Here is an 18,881-nt window from a genome sequence, read left to right on the forward strand (position 1 = left end):
ATTATTAATATTTTATTATTTTTAAAAATTATATTTCTGTATTTATAAATACACATATCTCATTTATAACTATACATAAACTTTCTAAAAGAATATATAAGACTTGTTTGATTTGGAAAAAAAATTATTTTCATTCTAAATATTTTTATTTTCAAGATTTAATGAAAAAGCAAATGAAAATGATAAATTAATTTCTATTTTTATTTTCTGTATTCAATTTTTTTCATAAAGTCTTAAAAATAAAAATATTAAAATAAAAATGGAAAACGTTTTCTGTATCGCTTGTTTCTTTTCCAATAATGAATGCCAGAAATTAATTTCCCTATCCCAGTTATACAGATCTTAAACAAAATACAAAAATCTCAAACTTATTCCCGGAAGCATAATTGATCTAACAATTACACGCAACTTACATAATGGAGCAGCTATCATTATTCCTACAAAGAAAAACTCATATGATCATAAGATTATCCGAAGTTCAAATTTGAAAAATAAGATAATTTTTCTATAAAAAAGAAAAGCTATTCTAAATATAAAACAAAACATTTGCCACAATTGAAATAGCTTATCATATCTTTAGTTGGTTTTATTTATTCAGATAAATTTAACATTTTATAATAAGCAAAAAGATTTGTAATTTTTTTTACAATTTTACTAAACTAATCTTAGGCACAAAACACAACATTTTCGCACCTTTTAATTTGCAAAAGAATAACAATAAATAAAAAAGTGAAAAAAAAAGGCCCTACTTTTTAATATAATCCAAATAAAGCGCTACTTCCACGTCATTTGATAAGTTATCTTTAGTTAAGTAAAAGTAGGCGATTTTAGACAATATTTTTTAAAAAAATATATAAGAACCAATTTTTATTAGTCAATTTTAGTCAATTTTTTATTTTAAAAGTTCTTTTTTTTTTTGAAAGTTTTGAGATTTAGAAAATTTATAATTTAAGATTAAAAATTTATAATTTAAAAACTAAAATTTAAAGTAAGTAAAATAATTTTAAATAAATTACCTGACATTGATTAAAAAAAAAATTGATTTCATAGAATTACTCTATTTTTTGTCCATCCATCTATCTATTCTTATGAAAAATGCAAAATTCGTACCCTTTCCTGTCTTCGTAACTGCTCAGAGCTTCCTCAAATTTGAGCCAAAGGGTATTTGTATCCTGAGGATTCACATTTTGAGGCCCTACACAATATGCTTGAACTACGAACTCTGGAGTTCTTTCCCTAAATTTAAAATAGAAGAGTTGAATTGACTTGGTTATACAATTGAAAATAAAACAAACAATTAAAATAGTGATTATCAACATTCAATCCTTTTTCTTTTTCCTTTTAAAAAAATACTTTTCAGCATGCATTTTTGTTTAGGGAAGTTATTACTATTGTCAGCTTAATATTCTTCTAATACTTACATGATACACCGAAGTTATCTGTTACCGTGAACATTTAACATATCAAGGTGATTCTTATGTGTCAAATTTTTTTATGTCAAATATAAATCCCCAAAAAGAACCAAATTGATCAATTTTATATTAAAGGACTTTCTTTTTACCTACTATAAACTAACAAAAATCGCAAGAATATAATGGAATGTTTAGATATGTAAAGAATTGTTTTGAATATTATTTAAATTTAATTTTCAAGAATAATTTAAAAAGTTATTTTCCAAGTCCAACTTTTTAGAAGTGTATTTTTGTAATCTTGTGTCTCTATCCTAATAAGATTTTGGGGTTATTGAGAGTGAGAAAACCATAAAAGTGAGAAAGAAGAGGGAAAACAGAATTTCCGTTTTTATGCAAAAAAGTAAATTTCAAATAGCAATTTCTCATTCGTTCACTGTTGGATTGGCTTGAAATGTGAACTGCGTGTTCTTCTCATCTTGTTCTACATTCTAGACGGCGAAGATGTTGATTGGAAGTCTGAAGGGGGAGAAACTGACTTCTCAAAAGAGAAAATAGGTTTTTCGGTTTCACACAGAGCAGCAATCTTTGAATAGCATTTTCTCATTCTTTCACCGTTAGATCGATGTAAAATTCGGATTCCAGATTCTTCTCATTTTGTTCTTCATTCTGAACGGTGAAGATGTTGATTGGAGATTTGTAGAGAGAGAAATAGGCTTCGAATAGCAGTTCTGTTTATTGGGTATTTTTCATCTTCTTATTTCTCATTTGTAAGCTTTGGTGCTTTGATGTTTTGACTGGTTATATGCACGATTTGTGCTTTATTTGAGACTCTCTTGTACTTTATTTGATCATAGTGGAGTTATTTCATTGGTATGGACGACTCGTGGTTTTTACCTCTCACATTGAGGGGGTTTTCCACGTTAAAATCTCGGTGTGTTCTTATTATTGTTTTACTTGCTATATTTGCTTGTTCATAGTTACTGCCATATTATATTGTGAGTGTTTCCATATTGTTCTTGTGTTGGATATTTGTGTTGTTTTCGCTGCTGGACTCTTTCATAATAGTATCAGAGCTTGTTGGTATTTTTCTGGGCTTGTGATTCTGTGAACAATGGAAGCTAATACTAATACTAATAGGATGATCACTCTTAATAGTTCTAATTATGATTTGTGAAAGTCAAAGATGGAATTTGTTACATTTAGGAGGAATTTGTTTACGTCTTATACTCTTGGTAATTTTGGTGATAATGGCTCATCAAGGTGTTGTAAAATGTGCCGGTGTTGGACAGGTTTGTTTAGAAACATCCAATGGTACTAAGTTGACTTTGAAGTGTGAGAAGCATGTTCTAGATATTCGGTTGAACTTACTTTCTGTTGGTAAGTTGTGTGATGAAGACTTGGATAGCTCATTTTCTCGTGATAGTTGGAAACTCACCAAGGGTTCCATGGTTGTTGCTAGAGGTACACAACACTCTACTCTTTATTTAACTCAAGCAAATATTGTAAAAGATGTTAATGCTATTGAGTTTGTTGATGAAACTGATTTATGGCATAAGAGATTATGTCATATGAGTGAAAAATGCATGGATATGTTATCCAAGAGGAATCTTTTATCTGGTTGCAAGGTTGCTTTGCTGGAAAATAAAACAGGGTTTCTTTCAAGAGCCATCCACCTTCAAGAAAGCTAGAGATACTTGACTTGGTGCATTCTGATGTATATGGACCGATGAAGACAAGAACACTTGGAGGGTCTATCTATTTTGTAACCTTTATTGATGACCATCCTAGAAAATTATGAGTTTATACTTTGAAGACCAAAGATCAAGTTTTGAATGTGTTCAAATAATTTCAAGCTTCTATTGAAAGAGAAATAGGGAAGAAATTGAAATACATTCGTACTGACAATGGTGGTGAGTACTCAGGTCTATTTGATGCTTATTATAAAGAGCATGGTATAAGACATCCAAAGACTCCTCCGAAGACTCCTCGGTTGAATGGCTTGGCTGAAAGGATGAACAGAACATTGGTTGAAAGAGTTAGGTGCTTATTGTCACAGTCTAGATTGGCAAAATCCTTTTGGGGTGAAGCTTTGAGCACTGTCGTTCATGTCTTGAACCGGACACCATGTTTTCCCTTACAATTTGAAGTGCTAGAGAAGGTATGGTAAAGTAAAGATGTTTCTTATGATCATCTAAGAGTCTTTAGATGTAAAATTTTTGTTCATATTCTCAAAAATGAGAGATTCAAGCTTGATGTAAAGACTAGGTATGTAGTGTATCTTTATTGGCTATGACATGGATGAGTTTGGTTACAGGTTTTATGATCCTGTTAGCAAGAAGGTGATTCGGAGTAGAGATGTTGTCTTTATTGAGGACCAAACATTGAAGGATGTTGATAATGCGGAAAAGCCAATGGTTCAACCTAGTGATGATTTTTCTGACTTGGATATTACTCCCTTTATGCCTATGGTAAAAGATGGTAGAGTTGAAGTTCAAAATAATGAGCATGATACAAGTGCAGGTGAAGATGAAACAGTTGATCCAATACTTGATGAATTTGGTGATGATGATCAAGATAAACAACCAGCTTTAGAAATTCCTGTAAATGCACTTAGAAGGTCTACTAGAGAGAGGAAGCCTTCGTCAAAGTATTCACCACATGAGTTTGTTTTGTTGATTGATGAGAGAGAACCTGAATTTTTCGGAGAGATTGTTGAAGATGAAAGCAAAGCTCAATGGCTTAAAGCTATGCAAGAAGAAATAAAGTCCTTGCTTGAAAATGATACCTATGAGTTGGTGAAGCTACCTAAAGGTATGAGAGTTTTGAAGAACAAATGGATATTCAGAATTAAGAATGAAGAACACAATTCTAAATCTCGGTATAAGGCTAGATTGGTTGTTAGAGGCTTTAGCCAAAGAAAAGGTGTTGATTATGAAGAGATTTTTTCTCCTATTGTGAGGATGTCATCCGTTCGTGCTGTGCTTGAATTAGCAGCTTCTCTTGATATGGAGATTGAGCACATGGATGTGAAGACAACTTTTCTTCATGGTGATTTAGACAAAGAAATCTACATGGAGCAACTGGAGGGCTCTGTTGTTAAAGGAAAGGAAGATTTTGTGTGCAAGCTTAAGAAGAGTCTTTATGGGTTGAAGCAAGCTCCAAGACAGTGGTATAAGAAGTTTGAATCTATTATGGGGAGCATGGTTATCATAAGACAACTTTAGATCATTGTGTATTTGTGCAAAAATTTTCTGATGGTGATTTTTTCATTCTTTTGCTTTATGTGGATGATATTTTGATTGTGGGCAAGAATGATTTGAGGATTAATGAGTTGAAGAAATAGTTGAGTAAGTTCTTTGCTATGAAGGACTTGGGTCCTGCCAAACAGATTTTGGACATGACTATTACTCGTTGTAGAGATTGCAAAAAGCTTTATTTGTCACAGGAGAAGTACATAAAGAAGGTGCTTCAAAGGTTTGGCATGAATGATACCAAATGTGTTGCTAGTTCTTTTGCTCCTTATTTTAAGTTGAGCACCAAGCAGTGTCCAACCACTGATGAGGAGAAACAAGCAATGGATGAAATTTCTTATACCTCAGCTGTTGGAAGCTTGATGTATACTATGATGTGTACTAGACTAGACATTGCTCATGCGGTTGGTATTGTGAGTCATTTTTTCACTAATCCGGGTAAAGAACATTGGAATGCTGTTAAATGGGTTATGAGATATCTCAAAGGTACAAGTAACTTGAGTTTGAGTTTTGGTAGTGAGCAACCTTTTCTAGTTGGCTTTACTGATGCAGACATGGCAGGAGATATTGATTCTCGAAAGTCTACTTCAGGTTATTTGGTCAAGTTTACAGGGAGAGCTATTTCATGGTAGTCAACGCTACATAACTGTGTTGCACTTTCTACCACAGAGGCAAAGTTTATTGCAGCAAGAGAAGCATGTAAAGAGTTGTTGTGGATGAAGAAGTTTCTTGTAGCACTTGGTCTCAAGCAAGACTGTTATGTGTTGTTGTGTGATAGTCAAAGTGCTATTCATCTTGCCAAGAATTCTACTATTCATACTAGATCTAAACATATTGATGTTAGGTATCACTAGATACGGGATGTGTTAAATTCTAAGTCATTAGAACTTGAGAAAGTTCACACTGATTATAATGGTGCTGATATGATGACAAAAGCATTGTCAAGAGATAAGCTTGAAACATGTTGTTTGATCACCGGAATGGCGAGGGCCTCCACCTAGTCGAGAAGGGGGAGATTTGTTGGACCTTTTTCTCTTCTTTGTGAGAGTCAAGTCCAATTTTTTGGAGGTTTATTCTTGCACCCTTGTGTCTCTACCCTAATAAGATTTTTGGAGTTATTGAGAGTGAGAAAGTGTAGCCATAAAAGTGAGATAGAAGAGGAAAAACAGAATTCTCGTTTTTATGTAAAACAGTAAATTTCAAATAGTAATTTCTCATTCGTTCACCGTTGGATCGGCTTGATATTAAATTGCATGTTTCTATCATCTTGTTCTTCATTTTGGATGGTGAAGATATTGATTGAAAGTCTGCAGTGGGAGAAATTGGCTTCGCAAGAGAGAAAATAGGTTTTCCAATTTTACACAGAGCAACAATCTTTGAATAGCAGTTTCTCATTCTTTCACCGTTGGATCAATGTGAAATTTGGACCGTAGATTTCTCTCATCTTGTTCTTCATTCTGAACAGTGAAGATTTTGGTTGGAGGTTTGCAAAGAGAGAAATAGGCTTCGAGTAGCAGCTCTGTTTATTGGGTATTTTTTTATCTTCTTACTTCTCATTTGTAAGCTTTGGTGCTTTGATATTTTGACTGGTTATATGCACGATTTGTGCTTTGTTTGAGACTCTCTTGTACCTCATTTGATTATAGTGGAGCTATTTCATTGGTCTAGATAACTCGTGATTTTTACCTCTCACATTGAGGGAGTTTTCCACGTTAAAATCTCAGTGTGTTTTTGTTATTATTTTACTTGCTATATTTGCTTGTTCATAGTTGCTACCATATTATGTTATGATTGCTTCCATATTGTTCTTGTATTGGATATTTTGTATTATTTCCACTACTGGGCTCTTTCATACAATGTATATTATTTAAATCGTTATATTTTGCAATAATTTATTAGGAATAGCTGTTAGACAAGTAAATTATTGTAGGCTCCAACGATTTAGTTGGGAGAATAATGTTCAGTTATTTTAACTGTACCCTCCAGTGATTTAGTAGGGGCTACACGATAAACTGTTGCATCTTTCAACGATTTACTAGGGCATACATGGTTTTAATTCGTTGCCCTTGTAGTGATTTAGTTGTCGAGTGTTGTAAATTGTTGCCCCCTCCCACACTACTAGTAAGAAAGGCCCTAAAATCATTGCTCCCTCAAGATTTATCATAATTTTCCTTTCTTTCCTCCATTCTTACAGCATTGATGGAAGAAAAAACAAAGAGGAAAAAGTGATCGTAATGGATGAAATAGAATGTCTGCACTGATTAAACGACATTACTCAAATTATAGGTTATATAAACGAAGAGGTTAGTGCAAATATTCTTGATAGATTTGGTAGATTTTGAATTAGATTAAAAGTAGGTTAATTCTGAAATAGTTTTAGAATAGTAGTGATAATTTTGATTAGATTAAGTTACAATAGATAAGGCTAAATTGGAGTATGTGGTATGCTGGAAAGATTAAAAATTCAATGCACATATCAAACTGTAACCAAGTTGTTTGTAAGGGTTAAGTACGATTTTGGTGTCTATGGTTTAGGCCGAATTTTTTTTTAACCTTCTTTTACATACAAAATCGTCATTAAGATTCAACATAGTTTTAAAATCATCCTTTTAAACAGATTAACTTTTTAAATAAAAAAATACCGATTCTCTCGCTTCTCACCACCACCACCACCCCACCCACTACCACGCCATCACCATTTGTACCAAGAAATAACCTTCAACAACAACCTTAAATAAATCAAAATCAAAATAGCAATTTATCACTAAAATAAACATGAACAAGAAACAAGAAAATTATCACCATCGTCAAAACAAACATTAACAAGAAAGGGAGGGAAATGGAAAGGGAGGGAAAGGGTGGTGGAGGGCAGGGAAGGAGGGGAGGGAAGGGGAAGGGAGGCGCAGCGCGAGGAACACGACCACCACCACCACCTCCCCAACAACGATGAGGAACACAAGGGCGTCGGCCAGGCGCGTCGCGGCAAAATTAGGGCACGAGTCTTTGTGCTGCGAGGGTGAGGGTGAGGGTGAGGGCCAAGCAACAGCGAGGGTAAGGTGCTATGAGGCAAGGGCGAATCGCGGCGAGATTAGGGTGTGAGTCGTGGCGCCACGAGGGCGAGGGCCAAGCAACGGCGAGGGCGAGGTGTTGTGAGGCCAGGAGCTCGACGTTGGAGGGAGTGACGGAGAGGGAGGAGTCATGGAGAGATTGCTCGATGGAGTGAGAGGTAGTGGTGGAGACAATATGGCAGAGGGTTTTGAAGGTGGGGGAAGGGAGGAGGGGCGGTCCAAGTAGGAAGGGAAGGGTTGGGTGCTGATTTTGCTTCTGGTGAAGAAGAGGAAGAGATGATATGATTAATAAGAAGAAGAGAAGGGTATTTTGGTCCAAAGAACATTTTTAAAATTTTGTTAAACTTTAAGGACGATTTTGTATGCAGAAAAATGTTGGGGATGAAAAAATTTTCGTCCTACACCTTAGGGACCAAAATCGTACTTAACCCTGTTTGTGATCACTAGAAACTTGAGTTGCCTAACACATGTAAGGTCCACTATAACTTCTAACTTTCCAGATACCCTTTCTCTTTCGAAAGGTGATTCTTTGATCATAAAAATGAAATATAAGTAGCTAGTAATTCATGACAAACAAATTGTTGCGCCTAAATCCTAATTCTACATCTAGAAATTCTTGTTGTATCTTGACCCTCTAGATTCAAAGTTGAAAAGTGTAGCAAGTATTACTATTTTCTGGATCTTGAGAAATATTCCTTCTGGCTAGATGCAATGCAACTTGTGCCCTCTTGTTGTTATGATCTATCATGGAAGACACCTCGTCCTGGTTATCCTCTTGAAGTGCCTCTTCTATTAGATTTGGTTCTATGGAATCCACAGAAGATCTAATCATAGGAGGAAGATGGAGATGTCATTGCAACCGCAAACTCACTAAATGTACAACTAAATCTACTCCAAAACAAGGAGATGCACTAATGCTACATTCGACGCAACCATAGACATTGAACTAGAAGCTCTTCCAATAGACCATATTGAGGATTTGAAGCAGATCCTCCAGTGTTGGGCTACCATATCCTCAATCTTGACATACAATTTTGTGACTTTTACCTTTAGAAAACTTTTATGGAATAATGAAATTTAACTTGAAAATCATTATCACTCTCTATCACAAAAGAATCATATTTCACAAAATCTTGCAGGAGAGAATTTTGAATCTTGTAAAATAAGTTGGCTACATCTAGATTTCACATACTACAAGTTTTTGTGGTATGCTATTTTCCAGTTCTGTAAACCTAGTTGATGGACGAATAAAGATACCAGTTGGATCCTTATCATCAGTAAAATTATTTCCTCTCCATATTTTTTCTAAATCTTTTGATTATGGTGTACAAGGGCTAAAAATTAGCTTTCAGCCATTGTATTTGCAACTAAACAACTCACATTCCCGTTGAACAAACTTAAGTGTGTCATTTATAAGCCCATATTGTCTGCTAACACATTGCAACATATTGTGTTTTATGAGTATCCCACTAAATTGTTAGAGGGTGCAATAATTTAGAGTGATAAAGCCAGCTCTGATCCTTGATAAATAGCAGGAGTTTCAACAATTTAGTGTGAGCAAGCCACCTTCCTAGTAAATCGTGAGAGGCTACAACAAATTTAGTTATATTTTTCTCTCAGTTTACTTTCATGTAAATTATTGTAAGGTAACACGATTTACAAATTACTTGTACATCGTTGCATCGTCCTACAACAATTTGGTAGGTGGTAGGCCCATTATACTAAATTTACTTAGTAACGATTTACTAACGTGGAGTTTACGTATAGTAAATTGTTGCAGCTTCTCAGAATTTATCCTGGAAAAACAGGTCGAACTTGTCGGGCCGGCTTGCCAAATCCACCAAAATGGCGGGCTAGGATGAAATTTTAAACCTGCAAAAAAAAAACCCCGCCTAACTGCACTGTTGAACCCGTGGGCTCCGGCGGGACAGAGCAAGTTGGGCCAGCTGGATGAGGTTTTAATTTTTTAAAAACAAAAGGTATTTTGGTAATATGTCAAATCCTAATGGTTGGAGGCTTAGTTGAGTTGCATATCATATGCCTCCTTTAACAACCAGACCTGGGTTCAAGTCCCACAGGAGAAAAAATGAACTCAAAAAAATAAATTCATGTAGTATGTGTGAATGTGTTATGTGGGTGTGTGTGTGACGCATGGATAATGCCTAGGATTAAGACTGTCTAATCCACTTGACCAAAAAAAATCCTAAAATTAAAACACCATTCTCTCCTTTCTTTCACCCCATCAAACATTCAGAATCATAATCACACCGCTTGTCCCCTTTTCTCTTATTCTCTCTTCGTCAACTTCATCATCGAAGCTCCATGCACTAACGCTTTCATTATCTTCATCATCTTCATCATCTTCGAAGCTTCTAAAACGAGTGTATTCTTCATCGCGCGACGTCAAACAAGCATCAGCTGTGGTGTTAGCACCAACTGCAGTCTAGCAACACTAGCGGCGGCGAGCCTCCTCCACCCTGGACGCCCAGCAACCAACCTCCTCCTCTGTTGTAAATCAAAGCAGTTAGCTCTCTCCTCCGCCATCAACACATACCAACAACCTCTTTGTGTCTCAGCTAAGCCATCAATCACGGCCTAGCCGGCCAACCCCTCACTCCAGTAGTTTTTCCAGATTCGTACAGTTGATGCTTCGTTTCTTTTATTATTAAAATTTTACTAAACCAGTTCTTTGTTGCTATGCTAGTTCTATTGTGGAGCTTTTGATTCTATTATAGGTATTGATTGTCTCTAAATTTTTGGATTATGATTGCTTATCTGTTCCTAATTGTCCATTTTTTTTATTTTGCTTACCCTCTGATCTACTGTTTTGATTTTCAATGCGGGACTATATTGATTGTTGAACCCGTTTTTAGTTGTTACTATTGATATATATTTATTATATTAATACAGATTATTTAAAAAAAAATAGAGAGAGAATGCGGGCAAGCTCGCTAGCCCACTAAGCTAGTTCGCCTTTTGATGGGATGGGATAACAAACTCAGTCTATATCACTTTAGCAGAGTGAGCTAATCTGCTCTGCTTTGTGACGAACTTTAACGGAGTGGGGTAGAACGGATTGACCCGCTTTACTATCCCTAATTGCATGGCAATCAATTTATTTATTTATTTGATTTATCCTAGAAACAAATAAAATAATACATATATAGTAGGTTTGAAGTATGTCAAGCAAAAATTATTTAATTATTTATGAATTTTATTACTGAAGGTATATTTTTTTTTCAATCTTCTATTTCCAAAATTACTAATCATAATTATGGATTTATTGCAAAAATCAGTTTATCAAAACCCAAAATAGTAAGAATTGAAATTATAGGTAATTAATAATATAAACAAATTAATTAGGTAAGTAAATAAATAAATAAAAAATAAGAAAAGTATTAATTATTTCAGGTCTTATTTTAAGAGAAAATATGATAAATGAAAAAATAACATCTCACTATAAATAATTTGGAATAAGATATAGTTTTAATATATTAAGGAGATAAGGAGATTTCTCCAAACGTATATGTATATATACTTTAATTTATTTAAACTACTAAAAATATTATGCATAGTTGATACAACTGAAAGAGAATATGCAAGTATATAGCTGAATTTAACATACCTCTCTTCATATTCGGATAACCATGTCACATAGGCAGCACCAAAGTACATGGAAATAAATGGATTGTATAAATCTTCAGGGGATTCAAGTTTATAAGCCCTATAGCCCAATTGCCTAAGAAAGCAAGAAGTTTTACCATAATTAAGGCTAAAATAATATCTAGCAACAATCGAGAATATTTTTTTTTACTGATATATCAAATACATACATGTAAATCCAGTAGGCTGTGGAATAGCTAATTCCCATTATTCCTGGTCGCTCTCCAACTCCATGTAGAAAACGCATGCTTACAACTTCTGAAATGGCACAAAGTATTGTCTTTGAACCAAAGAATATTTAGAGACAGTGAGAGGGAATCAACATTTCAAATGTTAACAGTAATTGACAATTTGAAAGAACAAGATTGAAAATTGTGTTGTCATTTACACCAAATCAACGCACATGAAGAACACTAGAAATCTTGTACCACAAGAAAAATATAAATTCCTTTCCTAGTTTTTCAAAACATGCAATATTATTGTTAGTGGCCAAGAACATATTTAAGCCCATGAAGAAAACATATATAATAACCATTGTAGCAAATGGATTCTTGTTTTCGTTCGTAACTTCAAGATATCTCAAATTAAGTTTTGATAAATAGCAAACTTAAATATCATTGAATAATTTTATTAAAATATTATTTAACGATTGCTCTAGTGTTATATGTAACTAAATTTATTGACACGGAAGTAAGTAGAATTAGTAGGTTAATTATATTAGTTAATTTTTTTTTGAAATAAAAGAACTCAACACAATAGAGTGGAGCAAAAATCAATAAACAAACAGACTACCAACACCTAGAAAACAACACAAATAATAAGGGAATACAAGTCCCAAATTGTTTAGAATAGTGAACTTTGTGTTATGTATTAGTCTCACATCGTCTCATGTACCTTTTATTTATGAAATACAATTGAAGTTGATTTGAATATGAAATAAGTTGTGTGCTTATTTTCCTCTAGGATCTTTGAGAGTAAGAGGTGCATCCTTGGCTTAGCCAACTAAGATGGGTTTATGGCTATTTTCACCATAGTGGGGTTGTTAACCTCGCTAAGATTGGTGACCCAAATGACGTCCGACGTCATTTATTTCCATAAGTAATATAAGTAAATTAGGTGTCTTCTCAAACTCAAAAAGTTTAAATATCAAAAAATATAAGAATATAATTTCAGAATTTAAGTTGAGTAAATAAGACTACCTCAAAAGCAAGATTCAGAAAATCAATCCAATCATAAAATGGGTGAAACTAAAGATTTAAAAATTTAGGAACGGAAATTGAATAGTATATAATAAAATTAAAAATATGAAATTTTAGTATTTTATTATTTTAAAGATAAACCACTGAAAATAAATTTGAATTATTTTGATGCTGACAAAAATACTTTCGAATTTTGTTATCGATAAAACTACTTTCAAATAATTTAAAAACATGCCAAAAATGTCCGATCGTGATCAAATACTTTCTCTGTTAACAAAAAAAAGTGTGATGTGACTTACTTACTAATGTCAAAATCTCACTGGCCACATCAGAATTAAGCTTCGTTTGCCACATTATTTTTTTCGGTTAATATATGACATCTCAGTTCATAGGTATGCATTTGTGTCACGTTTTAAATAATTTAAATATATTTTAGTCAATAACAAAATTTAAGAGCATTTTTGTCATAAAATAATTCGAGTGCATTTTTGGTGATTTATTTAAACTAATTAATCGCTAAAAATAAGGTCCGTTTAACTATTTTTTTTTTTTTAATTGGTTCACTAACATCCAATTTTTACCCTAAACCAATGCAAACTGATCTGGTGGTTAGTTTCCAATTAACCCGATTAAGTTAATTGGCCTTGGCCACTTCGGTCCAGTTCTTAGATTATTTAATTTCTCGAAGTAGTCAACCTATCTTAGAAGCAACATAACACAGTACACCTCAAAACTTCATATATCTTATTCCCATCTGTAAAATTAATAAGAGTGCCAAATTGCTAACCTCAAAAAGTCATTAATAAAACACACGTTTTAGCAGTCAGTCAGTCACCAAAAAAAAAAACACACGTTTTGGCTCCAACCTTTAAATTGTGACTGTGCTAAATAAGACAAACTATTTAGAGATCAAATGCTTTCTCTATTTGTGCAAACTTTTATATATGGCCAAAGTCGCCGATATAAACAAAAGTATCACCGTTTATTTATTGTTAGGAAAATATAAGGACAACGGGTGGAAAAGGTTTCCAAAATATACTCTGTGACTTGAAGACTATTTTAATAAAAATGTCATGGAGTCTCTTTAGGTTGACAAGGATTTTGAGAAGATCAAGATATTGAAGAATCTGCTCTCAAAACTTCCTCTCCGTATTCTCACCTCATAAGTTACGCACTTATGAATATCAAGAGAACATAATTTGTAATTTAGGCATACATCTCCAACTAGATTACATTCCGATAAGTTGTGTAAGCCATGCATTGGTTAGAAAGCATCTTTAGACTATAGTTGCTGACTTTATTAACTCACCAATATTTCTGCACACACTATTGGTCCTATTACCCAATAAATTCTCTTGTATATCTGAGATATGTTTGGTTTCTTAGGTAAAATCTGTAAATTATCTCATAACCAAGAAGGGTTCTCAACTAAGTTGTTAAACTTGAGAATTTCTAAACACCTTGGATAATACGGAGTATTTGAACTCAACGGTTTTTCGTTGTAACCTAATGTGGTAGTGATCTCTACCCTGAGAAATTTTAAGAAAAGAATATTTAATATTCTTAGATTAAGTTGCGATCTAATCTAAGTCTTGCAAGTAAGAAAATATCCAAAGTTCTTAAATGGGTAAAATATCCAATTTGAGTCATCAAGACTTGGCTTGAGAAATTTTAAAGAAATAATATCTAACATTCTTAAGTTAGACTCTGGTCTAATTTGAGTCTTGTATAAGAAGGTCAGGAGAATATTTAAAGTTCTTAGATAGGTTGGTGAAATATTTAATTTAAGTCACTTCTTAATCTAAGAAGACTTAAGACAATAATATCTAAAATTTTTAAATTGGTGGGGAGTTAGTCTAAATCTGAAGTCTTTTAAAGACCTTAGTAATGGTCTTGTAATCCAAAGTGTCTTGGAAGTTATTTTGATGATTGTAGTTAAGTTTGTTATTTAACTCTAATTCAGATCATAATATTTTAGTCCATAACTTCAGAAGTTATTTTAAACTAGCAAAAGGATTTTTTGAGCTATATGCTAATATATTGTGATGCATACAAGTTCAAAGACTTGGTAAACATTCATAATTTACTTGTTAAATATTCTAGCACGATCTCCTTCTCATATTACATCTTTACTACATTAATTCATTTGATCATGTCTGTGCCATTATTCTAATGTTATTTGTCATGATCAGCAAGACAGAGACGAAGAAGGGGAAACTGTCACTGTTATAATGATAAAAGAAGATAGCTCCCCAAATAAAAGTTTTCAATATAGTTATAATGGTTGTCAACTTTTTCAACAGGTTATATATATATATCCTAATAATAATTTTCTATTATTCTTATGCACGAATCAAAATCGTTCTTGTAAAATTGTCTACTCACAGATTTCATTTTCTTTGTTTGAAGGTATTTGAATAGAATTATATCTGCAACTGCCTGCAAGGAAAAAAAAAAAGAATAGTATGATAAAGAACCAATTCATATTCAAATTCATTTTATGTCAAAGATACATTTTCTTATGAAAAAAGGAGTTGTTCTATCTTTAATTATATGAAAAATAAGAGAGAAAATATTTTGGCTTTAGTTTATAAAAGTAAAGAAAATTCTATTCAATTATTAACAGATTTGGTACCCATTATGTGTGACCATGTCACTAGGGCAATTTTTCTTTAATTTTGTAAGCCTCTTTAATTTCTCCGCAAATACTAACATTTGGTTGTTTTTTTATTAAGAAGGACAAAACCATCATTTTTATGAGAAATTAAAAAAAGGAGGGAGGGGGACTGGGGAGAGAGTGTGTATTTTTTATTAAGAAATAAGAAGGACAATATCATCATTTTATGAGAAATTAAAAAAGAGAGACCATGAATCTACTTTATTTGCTCGTAAAAATAGGCGAGTCATGTTAATAATAAAAGTACGACTCATTTATAAACGGATTATTTTAGCTTAACTTATATATATTGAAAATTTATGTCATCAAATAAAAACTATATATTCAAACCTTCAATTCGGCTCGAGAAAGATATGGCCTATTCTTTTCATCACGAGCCATAAGCACTTTCCCTGGTTCCTGTTTGGATTTAATCCACTCTTTTCGGACAACAGGATGATTCCACATATCTTCCATATTTTCTGCAGATACTCTAGAGTCCCAGTATGTGTCACCACTTGTTTCTATATTTGAAGGGGAACAAAATTATGAGAGTATGAAAGAGGATACAACATTCTCACAAAAGCCACGTAACTAACCAAACAATAAACTTATCAATCCATTTGTAAATGACGCAGGTTAAAACCACCAGGGCAGAAGAGAGAGATGAATCTAAAACCCCACATAACATTTCGTTTTTTCCAGAATTTCATCCATCGGTATACAGAAGGGGGACAAGGAGTAAAAAAAAAATAGGAAAAGTATTATTGTCTGCTAAGATCAATACAATAATAGAATAAGCGAAGTGAAATTCAAATTATCAAAAAGAGCAATGACAGTATATATATATGGTGCACTTGGATGAATCGATCACTTACCTTTTGAAATATCTGATAAAAGTACAAAAGATCCGACAGATCCAGTACGAGAATGAGCTTGAGATAGACCACTCCTGAACTCAGATCTTCTTTCATCAAAAGAATTTCTGCACAAACTTAAAAAAATGGCAATAAGATATTCTAATCCACTCCTATTATATTCAATCCTTCCCTAAATTACAGCCTAAAAAAGAAATAATATATCTAGGATATTTCCCTTATTCTTTAATTTACTGTTTAAAGTTTATTAAAGACGATTGCGTTTGTGTGAAACTATTTGGGAAAGAAATTTTATATATGCCTTTTCTTATCTTACATACTGAATTTTTTTAATAATAAAAATCGAATTTTAGATACTTTTGCATGATAAGAATATGTGCACCGCGGAGCAGATGAGTCTAAGCCGTTGTAAATTAGTTAGAAGAGAGAGTGCATCTGTTAGTTAGTTATGGTTAGAAGTTACTATATATAGCTAAGAGCTTAACTAACAGTGTAATTAAGATTCATTTCACAGATTTAGCAATAATATACGGCTCCTTCTTTGTCTCAACTTCGATCTCTCTTCTCTCCCTCTCCCTTTCTTCCCTCATTCTCTAACTGAGTCTGGTACCTTTCATGGTATTAGTGGAAGCAAGCTCACAATCAGATCTAACTGAAGTTCAATCATCTATGGCACCAAATCTCAACTCATCATGAATCTATATGAAGCTTGATGATGACAACTTTCTCCAATGGAAAGATAAAAAAGAATCAACAATAGAAGGTCATGATTTGTTGAATCACACTACTAGTAAAGATATGCCACAGCAAATTGATGTAACTGGAGCAAGAAACCTAGAGTTTCAAAGGTGAAAAAGATAAGATGCATTGTTATGGTCTTTGTTACTAGCCTCCATGTCAAAACCTTTCACTACTCGCATGGTAGGTGTGTATATGCGTATCAAAAGTGGAAAAGGTTAGAAGATTATTTCTCATCTCAAATTAGAGCTAGAATAATGCAATTGATGAATAAGTTAAGTAGTATAACAATTGGAAGTGCAATAAGTGAATATGTATTAGCAATAAAAGGAACGATTGATGCCTTAGCCTCAGTAGGTGAAACAATTCGAGAAAGTAATCACATTAATGCAATGATAGAGGAATATGCACCTCTGACCACAGCTGTGGTGTGAAGACCAACCAGTCTCTCAGTTGGAGAGTTAGAATTTTTTGTTCCACATGAGAGTATGCTTGAAAGGTTCAGACAACCAGATTCATTAATTCAGGCTAATTTAGCTCAACACTCCAATAATTTATAATGGTAGAGGAGGTTTTAGAAGAAGCTTTAGAAGTGATTATAGAGGTGGCTTTCGAGGAGGCAGATCAGTGAGGGGTGGACAATTCTTTTCAAATGGAGGAAGGTATGACAATATTGATTCAGGATTCAGTGATAGTGGTCAAAGATTCGCTAATGGTGAGAGGCAACAGTATTATCAGTTCAATGATGGTGGAGGCAGGTCAATTTGTCCAGTCTGTGGAAAGATTGGTCATATAGCTCTCAGGTGTTGGTACAGATTTAATGCAAATTTATTTTGATGTTAGGAGAGTCAAGCCAGAGATCACAGTATGGTGATTTAGGATCACAAGCCATTCTTCTGGCAAATCTCAGCAATGTGGTGGCCACACCAGCAACAATGTACGATCAGAATTGGATCCCAGATAGTGGAGCCGCACATCATATGACTCTAGATCCTCAGAACTTGACAGAAGGAGAAAGCTATCCAGGATCAGAGCAAGTTGCTATAGGAAATGGCTCAGGTTACAAATCAACTCTGTTGGAAACTCATATTTCAAAACTGATTTAAGTTCTAGGCAATTCTTGTTGGCTAAGTTACTGTATGTACTTAAAATTACCAACAACTTGCTTATTTGCATACATTATGCTGGGACAATGGTGTGTATTTTGAGTTTCATGTTGACCAATGCTATGTGAAATCTCAAAAAACTAAAGAGTTGATTCTTCAAGGAAATGTAGAGAAAGGAATGTATAAGTTTTTTAATTTTACTCCTTTGAAAATAAACCCAGGTGCTTATAGCACTGCACTCACGACAATTGATCAATTTCTTTTCTGGCATGCAAGGCTGGGTCATGCATCAAATAAAGTAGTAAATGTAGTGTTGAAGTCTTGTACTTTATCTTTTCTTAAGAATAAATTAGTTTGTACAACATGTAATTCGGGAAAAACTCATCAACTCCCATTTCCAATTTCAAAGTCTGTATATACTACTCCCTTAAAATTAGTGTACTGAGATTTGGGAACCTGTCCCAGTCTCAGATCAATTTGGTAATTTTTACTTTATTAATTTCTTTGATGCAAATTCCAAATTTACTTGGCTATACTTGTTGAGGTCTAAAAGACAACTCAAATCAGTATTTCAAAATTTCAAAAAGATGGTTGAATTTTTCAGTCTGACAATGCTGTTGAGTATGATAGATTGTTAAAGTTTTCACAGAAGCAAGGCATAATTCACAGGTTCTCATGTCCACACATCCCTCAACAAAATGGCATTGCAGAGAGGAAGCATAGACATGTGGTAGAAATAGGGTTGACTCTTCTTGTTGGGGATGGAATGCCTGCTACTCAACTTATTAATACTCATCCAACACCAACACTTTAGAATCTGTCACCAAGTGAGAAATTGTTTGTCTAAAAGTCAGAGTATTTGGGTGCTTGTTTCGTCCTCACTTTAGACCCTACAATAAGCATAAACTCA

General features: G+C 33.5%; 1 protein-coding gene across 1 annotated transcript in view; it reads right to left on the reverse strand.

Moving 5' to 3' along the window:
* Window positions 1-309: 309 nt before the first annotated feature.
* LOC107611229 (transglycosylase) overlaps window positions 310-18,881 on the reverse strand; it is a 28,453-nt gene continuing 9,881 nt past the window's right edge. The window contains exons 7-13 of the mRNA XM_088497399.1: window positions 16,128-16,234; window positions 15,601-15,773; window positions 14,979-15,032; window positions 11,565-11,674; window positions 11,357-11,470; window positions 1,111-1,236; window positions 310-437 (exon numbers count right to left, since the gene is read on the reverse strand). Of these exons, the coding sequence (XP_088353525.1) occupies window positions 410-437; window positions 1,111-1,236; window positions 11,357-11,470; window positions 11,565-11,674; window positions 14,979-15,032; window positions 15,601-15,773; window positions 16,128-16,234 (712 nt within the window). The 3' untranslated portion in view covers window positions 310-409. The remainder of the gene's footprint in view (window positions 438-1,110; window positions 1,237-11,356; window positions 11,471-11,564; window positions 11,675-14,978; window positions 15,033-15,600; window positions 15,774-16,127; window positions 16,235-18,881) is intronic.

The sequence above is a fragment of the Arachis ipaensis genome, chromosome B8, assembly GCF_059453495.1.
Source record: "Arachis ipaensis isolate K30076 ecotype BB chromosome B8, ASM5945349v1, whole genome shotgun sequence".
Taxonomy (NCBI): domain Eukaryota; kingdom Viridiplantae; phylum Streptophyta; class Magnoliopsida; order Fabales; family Fabaceae; genus Arachis; species Arachis ipaensis.